This window comes from Mixophyes fleayi, chromosome 1, assembly GCF_038048845.1.
Source record: "Mixophyes fleayi isolate aMixFle1 chromosome 1, aMixFle1.hap1, whole genome shotgun sequence".
Lineage (NCBI taxonomy): Eukaryota > Metazoa > Chordata > Amphibia > Anura > Limnodynastidae > Mixophyes > Mixophyes fleayi.
Window position 1 is genome coordinate 138775128 of NC_134402.1, and position 13349 is coordinate 138788476.

The 13349-nt window shown below is 39.9% G+C and overlaps 1 protein-coding gene across 5 annotated transcripts in view; it reads right to left on the reverse strand.

Annotated features, from left to right (window-relative positions):
* The window catches only part of NPNT (nephronectin), a 92270-nt gene extending 83040 nt beyond the window's left edge, over positions 1-9230 (reverse strand). For all 5 annotated transcript variants that reach the window (XM_075200887.1, XM_075200874.1, XM_075200878.1 and 2 more), the window contains exon 1: positions 8925-9230. In XM_075200887.1, the coding sequence (XP_075056988.1) occupies positions 8925-8995 (71 nt within the window). In that variant the 5' untranslated portion in view covers positions 8996-9230. The remainder of the gene's footprint in view (positions 1-8924) is intronic.
* Between the last annotated feature and the right edge of the window lie 4119 nt (positions 9231-13349).

Sequence of the window (13349 nt, forward strand, 5' to 3'; positions counted from 1 at the left end):
GTGAAGATGTTGCCTATAGAAACCAATCAGATTCTAGATATCATTTTGCAGAATGTACTAAATAAATGATAACTAGAATCTGATTGGTTGCTATAGGCAACATCTCCACATTTCAAACCCACCAGAAACTCTCAGCTTAATGCATTTACCCCCTGGTCTCTTTAGTAATGCTAATTCTTGTTTTAATACTGTGTTTATTCCCAATTATAAAGTATTGTGGAGTATTATTATTATTATTATTAATATTAATTATCATTAATAATAATAATAATAATAATAATAATAATAATAACAATACAGTTACAGAAATAGCAATATAGGTGGCAAATAATTTAATTATTTTATGTAATTTTATTGCGCTACTATACAGTGTACTTGTACACTATGTATATGGCAAAAAACACACTAAGAACTGGGTAGTACATAAGACACTGTAAAACATAGTAAAACAATAAAATGACATCAGAGTATTTGGTGAAAGGTCTTTGACTACAAACTTTAGATGATGTACTGTATTGATAATAAGGTGTTGTGTCAACATGGATGACCCTATTTAGGACATCCAATTCACATATATGGGCATCATTTTTGTAGGATTATATACATGTAATAACCTGTGTTTAATTAACTAATTGATCTTAAAAGTGATTGGTTAACTTATTCACTACAGGTCACTACAGTTTGGAAATAACTAAAAGATGAAAGCAGAACCCCATGTAACTGGGAATAATTAAAGTAGAACTCTGGATCTTTTAGTTTGAACTTCCAATATGATATCACCTGATACAAAAGTAAAAACCATCTCTGTATATTCAAACAATAATACATTTCATTGAAAGATGGCAAGTCAAACTGAATTTCTCAATCACAGTCTGGGAAAAACATTTTAAGGTCATAAGGATTATCTACAAAAGGGCAACAATGTGTTCCCTCCGCCCTCATGTAATGTGCCTATTTTTGTTCAAATACCAAGATGGTAGCATCTACAGAGCTGGGCTGATGAGGGTGTTCTCAGCTAAATGTGGGCCAGGTGCACCTTTGAACCTCATCTTGCCCCCAAATGCAAACAAACATATTTTGGCTTTTATCAGGACATGATAATTAAATGTGATACAAGTGATTAAAGGGAGCATTAATCAGGGGGTCCCCTTGTTAGCCTCTCTCCTCCTACAAAAGGATAAGGATAATAAGCAGGTGCTGATAATAGGGAGTTGTCCTTTCAGTGAGGCAGCACAAATACCTGGAAACTCAAGTCCAGGCTTCCAGTTCCAGTGTATGCACAAGCTGGCTCACGTGTGTGCACAGGGACCCTGCACTGACCTGACGAGACTCCTCTCAGCACTGCCAGCCTGTTTTGGCAGTGCAAATTTTCTGCTGTGATAAGTGGCAATAGAAAGCTTTCATATTGGCAATATTTAATAAATAGACCTGTAATCCTTTATCCTTCCTGCCAGTAGATTGGTTAAATTAATAAATGCAACCAGCATACTGAACAGAAAATGATACCATACAGTTGACCAATTCCAAAAGACAGGGACACTAAGAAGAAACTCCTACAAAGTAAAAACCTGGAACTCTTCCTACAAGTCAGTGACAGTGAAAAATTGGAAAATCCTATTCAGTCATAACACAGAAGTTTTTATTCTCACCTGTTGTTTATATCTCTATGCATTTTCATAGCTGCCCCTTAAATCACTATATCAGCCAGCATTATTATTGCTCATGGTGCCTTCCAAATCTTTTGCTGTCAGCAGTATGTTATATGGTGTGCGGTACTTTCTCTCCGATGACCATACAAAACAGTACAGTTTTCCTTACCAAACAGGGAAAGCTATAGAAAAGGCCTGGCCAACCTGTGGCTCTCCAGATGTTGTGATACTACAAGCCCCAGCATGCTTTATCAGTAGATAGCCAGCCGATAGCTGGCAGGGCATGCTGGGGCTTGTAGTTTCACAACACCTGGAGAGCCACAGGTATCACCCATAGTTGCCTACTCTCGCGGAATGTCCAGGATTCTCCCGAATTTCTGGGAGTTCTCCCTGATTCCCGGGAGAGCAGGGCAACCTCCCGGTATCTGGTCCCCTCATTACTTAATTGGGCGGGGCTTATGACACGAGTTGTGCGACATTGTGGCCCGCCCCCTGCTGTAATAGGCTACAAAAGTGTGATGGTGTCTGGGGGTGGGGCCAAAATGACGCAATTTGTGGAGCTGCGCCCCCACACCCCCACCTCCCCCTGATCTCCGCAGGACAGCTTGCCAGAGTTGGCAAGTATGCTATCACCTCTAGGTTAGTACATTACAAAAACTTTACTAAAGATAGGTAATTGTCTCACATGTTTGCTAAATAAACACCTAATATAGTGAAAGAATTGCTAAGACATTTTAGTAAAGTGGACATGACATTTTAATGCAAAGGGGTATATAGACAGTCTACATAATGAATATTCTATCACTTATATATCTATATTAACTAAATCTAATATTAAAACAATGCATTGTATTGTACCGTCATCCCATTTTTTGACTGTATTTCCTTTTTTCCCTTTTGGTCTAGTTCAAAAGATGTCAGCCAAATTAAACACCCAGCGGAGGGAAGTGTTTATAATGATCTGTGAAACTAGCCTGTGAACTTTTACAGAACCATAATTGATTTTTGTAACCAATTAATAACCAGAACAACCTATGGTTCATCCAAAGTGGAAAATGTATGATGTGTAAGCCAGGTGCAGGAAGGAAGCTGAATGGGCGTGCAGACCTGTGTGTGTCCTCGTTATCAGTCTGAGTGTCCTCAGCATGAACTTGTGTCAGATGACAAATTATTATGGGTTAGTCACCATATTAATGAATATAAAGTAAAGTGTCAGCACTACGTCAGATGGAATAAGATCTCAAATGATTGTGGCCACAGCCAATGTATTTATTATATTTTCTCTTACAGGTCATGTTTACTTATCAGTGAATGTACATCAAAGTAATCACTAATTCTCATTACCTGGCTGGCGGCCTTTCATTCTGGACATGGTGAAAATAATAACTGTCACTCACTGTCACATCATACTTTAAAATGATGTTGCTAATGCTAACATTAGACAGATAATGCCAATGTTACCTTGTTAGCGAATGTTCATTCATTAATCCATTTGGTGAGTGAAGACAAATGCTGGGTACTTATAAGATGATCAAGTTCTATTTGGCAATATCATAAATAAATATTGTAAGTCTTATCACTCCAGATACATTGCGAGAATTGGCTTTAGACTGGGTGATGAGTGGTTTCTATCTTTATGTTGGTTGTGGAAGTAAAATCAAGCCAAGAAGCCATGCTGAACAATGCTGATACAACTATCAACCTTAGTCAAGCCCTTACTTTAACTACACTATATATATTTGTGTGTAGCTACCAGGGGAGGGCTGGCAAATTTTAGCCCGGGGGGTAAGAGTCAATTCAGCAGCCTATTTTAATGAAAAAAAATGCAGGTGGCCCAGTGACCCAGCCCAAGGTAGTGCATATGGGACCGGCCCGGGGGGCAGATCACCCCCTGCCCCCCCAGCCCAGCCTGCCAATAGTAGCTACCTCTATAAATCAGTTACTAATACGTTTCTAGAAAATTTTGCTTTTACTTTACTTTTAACAGTTTAATTTTTTTTGCAAGCAAATGTTTTTTTAACCGGATACAAACATTCATAGTGAAAGCGAATATAACATCGCAATGGATACATTGATGGAAAGGCAGAGGTTAAAAAGTGAATGGAGGGGCTGTAGCGAATATAACATCGCAATGGATACATTGATGGAAAGGCAGAGGTTAAAAAGTGAATGGAGGGGCTGTAGAGCTCTCAATAAGGCGTAACAAAGAATAATTGGCTTCTTATAACTAAGCATAGGCATATCTATCATGGCTACAGGGCCTAGAGGAGGCGGGGTTCTGATAATGCCAGGTCAGCCCCACCTCTGTGGCCCCTGGTCCCCCAAGACCCCACGGAACCCCTGCTCTGAGGCCCCCTACCCAATCTTGCTTTGGGGCCTGGCGATGCATTGGTCCTCCCCATAAATGAGCATTAGTCCAAGGGGTATATTTACTAAACTGCGGGTTTGGAAAAGTGGAGATGTTGCCTATAGCAACCAATCAGATTCTAGCTGTCATTTATTTAGTGCATTCTACAAAATGACAGCTAGAATCTGATTGGTTGCTATAGGCAACATCTCCACTTGTTCAAACCCGCAGTTTAGTAAATTTAGCCCTAAGTCTTTGCAAATCACCAATTTATTTATTTTTCTTCTCAGTTCTTCACGATAAATGCACCATAAATGTACCATATTCAGAATTACAATTAAAGTGGCGTTAAATCACAATATGTAAACTTTCAGATATAACCATGAAGATAAAAAGCATTGTTCAATGTTACACTGACATTCCACATCAGCTCTGTTAAAAAGTAAAATATTACCTTCCCATTCCATTACAGACCACTAAGCTCCTCCCACATCTTCAGGGCAATTTCCCAGGAGGATTTCATACAGGTCAAACTGATATTGCTTGCATTTGAGTTACTGTGACATAACAAACCCTGCCCCTTTGTATGAATCAATCAATCCACACAGTGCATTTCTGCATTTCTGTCAGACTTGCTTTGGCAAGTCTGACAAACTCACTTTTGAGCCTATTTATTAACAAGAGACCATAAAAAAATTCTTATTGCTGCAATTTATCAATAAAATCTCACTGAGGCAGCTGAGTGATACTAATTGATACCTGCCCCAAGTGGAAAGGGTTAGGCAAGGTCAGTGTCTGCCGTCATGTGCATGAGCAAGCCGTATAGCCAGCTTGTGCATGAGCAGTGGAACTAAAAGCCCAGGTCTGGGCATGCAGGTCCGCTTGTGAAAATAAAAGGTTAAAAATACTATATATATATATATATATATATATATATAAAAGCCATACTTGTCAACTCTCCCGGAATGTCCGGGAGATTCCCCGCGAATCGCGTCATTTTGAGGGGCATGTTGCCGGGATATTTGCCTGCTCTCCCGGGAGCCTTGGAGACCTACGCGAATTTCAGGAGTCTCCCGGACATTCCGGGAGAGTTGGCAAGTATGGCTTATATATATATATATATATATATTTTGCCCCCCCCCCCCAATGAGAAAAACGGCATTTTGTCGCGGGGGGTGGAGCCTAAATGACGCTAATTACCACCCCCTGCCCTTCCCGCCCTCCAATCAGGCCCCCCTGTCTGGGATCTCCCGGAATTAGCTTGCCAAAGGTTAGCAAGTATGATATAAGCATCTTCTTCCTAACAAGGCCACCTGCTGCAGAGGCAGAAAATAGAGCAGTGTGAACCTAATTAGTTAGGTATATTAAGCACTTCAGTTATTTCATTCAGCCCATTAACACACAGGACCTATTTAATAAAAATGAAAAAGACTAACACTGTTTTCGCCGGAGATAGTGCTTCTTCTTATCTATCAAAGCAACCGACAACCGTGCTGTCTCTGGCAGCAGCCTCCACCAGCGGATTTTGCTGGCTTTCTCCATGCAACGGGGAAGACTAGTTAACAAGGACTGCAGCAGTACGTGTTCAGCTATAATCCTCCTTTCGCTATCAGCATCTCACCATGGCAATAACAGAAAATGATGAAAAGAAAAAATGCTTTATTATTTAAATAAAGTATTTCCCCAAAGATAAGTATATTAACATAATTATTTGTTAAGATATTTTTAATCATTATCTTTCTATTTGAAAGTCTGAGTTCTGTTCTAATGCGGTCACCAGTAGCAGAACTACCATTGGTGTAGCAGGTACGGTGCACCAGGGCCCATAGAGATAATGGGGCCCGCTGCACGGCAGATGCAGAAGGTCAGAACTAGCGAGCGGTGGGTTCCCTCCTCTCCACTTCCCTTCACTGGGGCCCACAGCTTGCTAGTTCCGCATCTGGCGGTCACTCATGCGCATATGTTTTACTGCTCCAGGCCAGTATCACTGGGCATCTGTATCCAGGCATGTCAGCCGCTACAGCGATATTTTAATAATAAATTGCGTTGATAACAGATTTTTTTAAGGGTACGATAAGTGTTGATAGAAAATCTGTGTTATCACCACAGATTAAGAATCAGGGGCAGAGGCGCACGCAGGATTTTTAAGGGGGGTTTCCCCCCCCATTTCCCTCCCCCCCCCCCGAAAAAAAAATAGAGAGAGCTGCTGCTCATGCGTCCACTCATGTGCAGCAGCTCCATTTCGGCAGCAGAGTATTGTACAGCAGCCGCGGCGCTGCCAAAGTAGCGTCTGTGTCGTTGCTGTACTGTAGCACAATACAGCACCGCCGCGGACGCTTCTTTGACAGCGCCGCGGCTGCTGTACAGTACAGTGCCGCTATGTAGGGGCACTGTTTAGCCCCCGTTCTTCGCGGAGGGGAGGGTTTTTTGGAGAACCAGAAACCCCCTCCGTGCGCCCCTGAGGGGGCCAAATCTTTCCAATTTCCATGTGAAATAGTGGCTTTACAGTACTTTAAATAATCATTTTTATCCTGTAGTAATTTTCATCTCTTGCATATGTGGCAGTGCTGTCTTCAATGACCTGGGGGTAAATGCATTAACTTGCGCTTTTTGAAAGTCACAGATATTCGGCGACTTTGCAAGGAAAATTTAAAGCGGCAATAGCTTTAAAGTCAAGTTTTGCCTTTAAAGCTATTGCAGCTTTGAATTTCCCCTGCAAAGCGCTGAATATCGCCGATTTGCAAAAAGCGCAAGTTAGAACAATTACAGACAGAATATTCGCTACAAAAGCAAAACTTTTCCTGAACTATACTATACCTTTGCTTTGAGTTCCAATATATGGTATGACACTACCTCTCAGCCGATATACTTACAAATTTTTACAATTTAGGACAAACGTCAATTGGATATCCCAAATACATTATATTTTGAACTTTTAACCAGGCATGAAACAAAGAAGTATTACCTACAATTTACCCCCAGCTGTAAACTACTTTGATGCAGTTAAGCTTTGAATGATATTTCCAATGTAGTCAGATACAGCCAGAAGATATAGGAAATATTTGCTACCTTTTGAAGTTCAAATGAAAGGCATCACATAATAAAATTAAGCAGTAACAGAGTACAGTATGCTTGGCACAAAAGAAGAAGACAATAGTCTGATGTGCACACTAACATATGGATACCATAAGATCGCAAACTTTTTGCACTTCAGTAATTATTTAATGGAAGCATATAAAACACCCAGATAACATGAGCCAACATTTGTATGCATTTTTTTTTCCGTTCATCATCATCATCTATTTATACAGCGCCACTAATTCCGCAGCGCTGTACAGAGAACTCACTCACATCAGTCCCTGCCCCATTGGAGCTTACAGTCTAAATCCCCTAACATACAGTCAGTAAAAGAGCACATGTACATTATTATGTGTAGATGCTTTCTACTTATTAGACTACTGCACACTATTCTGTTCCCTGGTAGATTGGCACAGTGGTTAGCATTGCTGTATTATAGAACTGGGGCCACGGGTTCCATTCCAACCAGGGAAATATGTGAGCGGAGATTGTTTTCCCCTCGTTTATGTGGGTTTCCTCCGGCTGCTCCGGTTTCCCACAGTTCAAAACCATACTGGTAGGTTAATTGGCTTCTGACTAAATTATACTTTGTGTTTGTGTGATATAGAATTTACACTGTAAGCTCCAATAGGAAAACTCATGTGACGGATGAAATACTCTCTTCTGGAATAATATGGTGGCACTATATAAAGCATAATACCATAGAAGGGATAGTATGTAACATAGGTGCATAAGCACACTAACCATAGCAACTAGTCAGACTCTTACTTTCATCAGTCTAGCATGCATTGATTGTTATGTTACTACACATTTGCACCTACAGTAAATCCATAACTAACAATGTTTTCTAGCATTAGGATGATGTAACTAACTCAATTACAATCCCCACTAGTGTACCAAAAATAAACAAATATAATTAGTGAAGCGTGAACATGAGAACATTTAAGAGAACCTGTCCTAGAGCTAGCTGTTCCCTAGTGACTACAGCCCCTAGAACTTGCAGGTGTCCTATCTGTCAGCACATCTGCACGCCTCATTCCACACACACATCTGCCAGGCTGACTGACTCAGACACACCTTTCACCCCTCAGCCTTATCTCTCCTCAGCTACAAGCTGGGCAGCTGGAATAGGTGTAATCTTTCCTACAGTAACATTTCACAGTCAGGGAATGCTAAACTATCAGTGTAGTACAGCAAGACCTGACACTGATACAATTAATCTGTCACTGAAGGCCGTGCTATGTCCAGAGGGAATTACTACTATTGTCCTGATTCCTCATGGCTTTATATGACCACACTGGCAGAAGTAGGAGCTGGGTGTTTCATATTGGCACTAACACTGCTGGAGGGAAGTTTGGGGAACTCCTGCGCAGTGAATTGTTGCTTCACCAGCAGTCTGGGAATAAAACCAAACGCATTGCTTTGTACTATGTTGTAGATAGTGATGGTAAGCAACGATAAATGTGTATTTCTTTTTCTCAATGCACATCTGTTTAAATCGTCATAGCTGTAATTAGCATTCACCTAAAGAGAATTAAAGTATATGCTTAGATTAAAGCAAAATAAAGTATGAACTGTACTAAGGTCAGCTGGTGCTGCAGGTGGGTGAAGTGCATTATTTCCTGGCTTAATCTTGACATTTCCAGCAAGGAGATGGCAGATGAAATGTACTAACGTGAGAATCACACTGTGAGCGAGGGTCAGGTATGGTGATGACCTCTTCCTACAGATCCTTACTAGTAGTGCTCTGTCAGACTCTGGTTGTAAGGACATGCTGGGAATTTTAGTTCTACTCTACGTGATGTGAAGCGTTGAGTGAACAAGGTTAAAGTCATGCAAGGTGTGCTTACCTTCCGTCATAGTCCCCAGCAGCATTCATGTACAGGGAACAGGCAATCATTAACCTTAAAATTAATTCCATGGCTATGTGAGGCAGATTAATAAGAAGTTACAATAAAGTCTCCGAGGCAGCCGGGCGAGAGGAGAAATAGAGGACAGGTTTAGTTTCTCTTCCAGTCTCCACTTCCCCCAAAACACTGGTAACAGGTGAGGTTGAGGAGCCCAGTCTTCCCTGTGGAGAACAGTGAAAACAGCAGCACGTCTGTCTGTGTCCTTCTCCCTGCAGGGAGCACTCTGACACATGCCTAGCTCAGCTCCCTCTGTGGGCTGTGAGTAAGGAGGAGCTGTCTCTCCAGCACACACACCCTCACACTCACGTCACCTTCACTTTCTGCTCATCCTCCCCACCTCGTTTCTTCTTTCTCTACCTTTCTGACCTGGCTAGGTTTATTCCTCACACACTGTCACCCTCTCCCGTCTAGAAGAACTGCTGATACAGCATGTGCCAGCTATATATTTGTGCAAGTTTCCATTCACACTATGCTAGCCGCTTGAAATTGTTAAAATGTTTGGGCTTCATCTATCTATCTATCTATCTATCTATCTATCTATCTATCTATCTATCTATCTATCTATCAAAAGTATGTGTTGAAATACTCTAACAGCTTCTTTAGTAGCTTTCTCAGCACATACTTTGATGATAGTAAAGACATTAGTTATCCCCCATAGTCAGAAATCAAGGTATGGAAATAGTGAAATATATGTTTGTGAATGTATTAAATAGCTGTATGGTATAAGACAAGACTACAACAGCAATCTAGCATAGTTGTAAAAATGCTGGGACTAAATTAAGGAGCAGCTCCAATTAGGGATTTAGCACTCTCCAAACAAAAAGCTACAGAGACTAAAGAACATGGAAGTTATCAGAGCGCTGTCTGTTAGTCCATAATAAACATAACCATATTGTTACATAAAAACATCTAGCATTTATTGCTTACACATTATACAATACAATAAAAACAATTATGCTGTACCAGAGAGATATATATATATATATATACATCGTACAAACGATGTAAATGTTCAACGCAATCAGACAGCGGTGTGTGCTATGCTATAAGAACAACCTGAATGTATGCTGCATTTATATGTTTGTATTCAATTAAAGGATTATAAATGTAATATACAATTATATTTTATGGGTACAGCATATTAGGATTTTACTGGAAACCAAATGATGAGCATAGACAGAATATATAGTTGCAATGCAGTTTTCTATTTTTATATCATTGTTAACAAAGGAAAATATCATAATTAGGAAAGCACCAACAACAGGATTAGTAGGCGGTAAAGGAAAATTTACTTGAATTCTAAACATACATTCATATTTCAGCAACTTATGTTTTGTTCTTAGAACTCAATGTACATAGAGTGCCAGTGCTCCATTTTGTAAGCAAAGCCCCATCACATGTAATATTTAGCGATTACGGACAATATTGATCCACTGGAAAACAGCAGAGCTGACGTGATGATTTTGGCGCACAAAGACGGAGAGATTGCAGCACATGCTGCATAGAAATGGTTAATCCCATTACCATGCATGTGTTCCATAGCTGTGCAAGCCTTCGGAGCATGCAAAGCAACCAATAGGTGACATATATGGTGGAAAGAGTGGAAATGCACCGGTCGTACATAGACCCATTATTTTTGTTATGCTACTGTGTTTAAAATGTACATGTTTGGTCCATTCATTTTAGATACAATATAAACACTTTTAGCTGTAATTTAGAGATTGATTAGGCTGCAATTGTCCTTTAGGAGCAATCTGTCTCTAGTTTATCATTGTTTTATCATAAATATTTTTAGTGCCTGTGTGTATATATAGTGAATGACTAGTTTTGGTACACACTGGGCCTTCACTGGTAATCAACTGCTCAAACTGTAACAACATCATATATGCAGAGAATGCTATTTACAGCAGATCAGCTGGTGCCAAAGGATTGTGTGTATGTACAACTCAGAGACAGAATGTGCAAGACAAAAGATTTAAGTGACTATAGTGCAGCTACCTGCATGCACCACATGGTGGACACAACTAGGACACCTGTTAGTATAGATATGATTAATCTGCATTGTAAACATATCAGTGATACCCGCCTGCCCAGAGTTCTTGCCTTGAAAAGTTGTGTGTAGGTTATACTCTCAGTATAGCAACTGGTTGGATGGGGAACACTTTGGTGTGAGTTGACCAACTTTATAACAACAAGAGAGCCTGATTTATGAAGGAAAGCAAAGTGATTTTATTCTTTTCATTTTTAAAACAATAACTTTGCAATGTTATTCAATTTTTCTTACCCTATTTTATACACTATATAATTGGAAACATCTGGGAAAACGAGGGACATTTGGAGCAAGTGTTCCACATAGGCTAGACTTATATTTTAATTACCTGGAAAGCTCCTGACACAACCCTGACTCTCAAGCTCTCAATGATTTGCTGCTGTCTTATTATCCATTGATAGGAAGTCATGGAATTAAACTGCCCAGTGCGAATCCCAAAATAAACGATTCACACCTGAAAAATGATGATTCATTGATAGAATTTTTTAAAAACAGTTTTTGAGCGATCCTCTAATTTTAGTCATCAGAATTGCAGCAAACTGAATCATTGGAGCCATATATACCTTTAAAACTTTCATGTGCAAATCTTAATAACATTATTAATATATAACAACAGCACAATATGAAATTGCCAATTCTGAGTCCCACACATAACTAGTTAGAAGTCTAGAAATTTGACAAGGCTGTTGCCACATACATTGGGAGCTAGTCATGTGATTTTTTTTATTTGCATTTTTAATGTATGCTTTTTAAGGCTCAGAAATGTTAATACCTTAAAAATATTATGCTGACCTACATGATCCCTTACACCTGCATAGGGAAACCGAGGGGGGTTTCCTAGTGCCTAGAAACCCCCTCCAAGCCTGGGACACTCTGTGTAATTGAGGTGGCTGGACCCTGCCCCGGCTTCACACGGCTCTGCTTGAAAAGGGAGAGCTGCGTGCACCTAACAGTAGTCCACGCAGCATTGCCCATGTATATGATGGGGATAGGAAGAGTTGGAGAGCAGCCAAGCACTTTCTAAAATTATAGCCACGCCCCCATGCATGCATGCTGGTCACGCCTACTGGCGGCGTGGTGTGGAAACCCCCTCTACAAATCCTGCGTTTGCCCCTGACCTGGTACATAATGTCCCTGTTTTCTCACTTCTCATTTTTCTATTGCAACAAACTTATTGTCAATTAATTTAGGCTAATTAACTGAAACGGGAAAATAAGTGAGAAATTTAGCATGTAGTAGCAGGTGGAAGTGGTCGTTTTAGAGCGTCTGGTTATGCATCTTTCCTGGAAACTAAATACATTTTGTGAAAATGATCATTGTATTTAGTCTTTACATTTAATCGTTTCCCTATGTTGATTGTTGTCTTTCAGTGTACACATGTTAATTGCATTTATCCCATAAATTTACTGATGGACAATGCAGACTGAGCATACAAGGAGCAAGATTATATATTTTATCCACCATGATCAATAAACACTATAAAGATAGACATATGATAAGGGGGTTTATACATCAACAAACCAGGACTGGTTTGGTCATGTTTCTGCTGATACATTTAATATTCTTTCTTGGATTCTGTACTAGTTTCAGACAAATACCGTCCTTAGTTCCACGTGGATCTCTTAAACAGGTGCAGAACTCCAGAAATAAATGTATTTGGTCAAACAAACCATCTAGGTTGAAGTTCCACTCTTATTAGATAACCTGGGGAGCATGGTAAGGGACTACCAAACATATCTAAGTATTACCATGCAACCCATCTCTGTCATCTAGTATCCTGGTTCTCCGTCTCCACATTCTCTTCCATGTGCCTTCAGATTGAGACTTTTAATACTGGTGTAACTCTTCTGGCTTCAGTCCTGAACACTCCTGGTCAGCTATTGCCCTTGGAGATCCCATCATTAAGTTTTCCAGATCCCGGTGATTATACTTTATCAAGAAATTAAAATTAACTGCAATATCTTCTCCAATTTAACATAATCTACAATTTTTTTAATAAAAAAGATTGGAAATCCTTGGACTCTCTTTCAGAGAGATTTGACATAGCCAAATCTAATATCTTTGAATATTCATAAATATGTTCTTTTCTACAGTCCTTATAGAGAATAAAAATGTTTAGGAACCTAATCCTATTTGAGCGCATATGTTACTACAATCCTACACAATATGATTCCTATCCTTTATAATTTACTTTGTATAGCTATTGCTGAACCTCTGTTGGGTCATGTGCCAGACTGGGAGAAAGATTTAGATGTCCTATACAAAGGCATGTGGAATACAATTAGGAGTAGAGTTTCTAAGGCTTCCATTGCCAT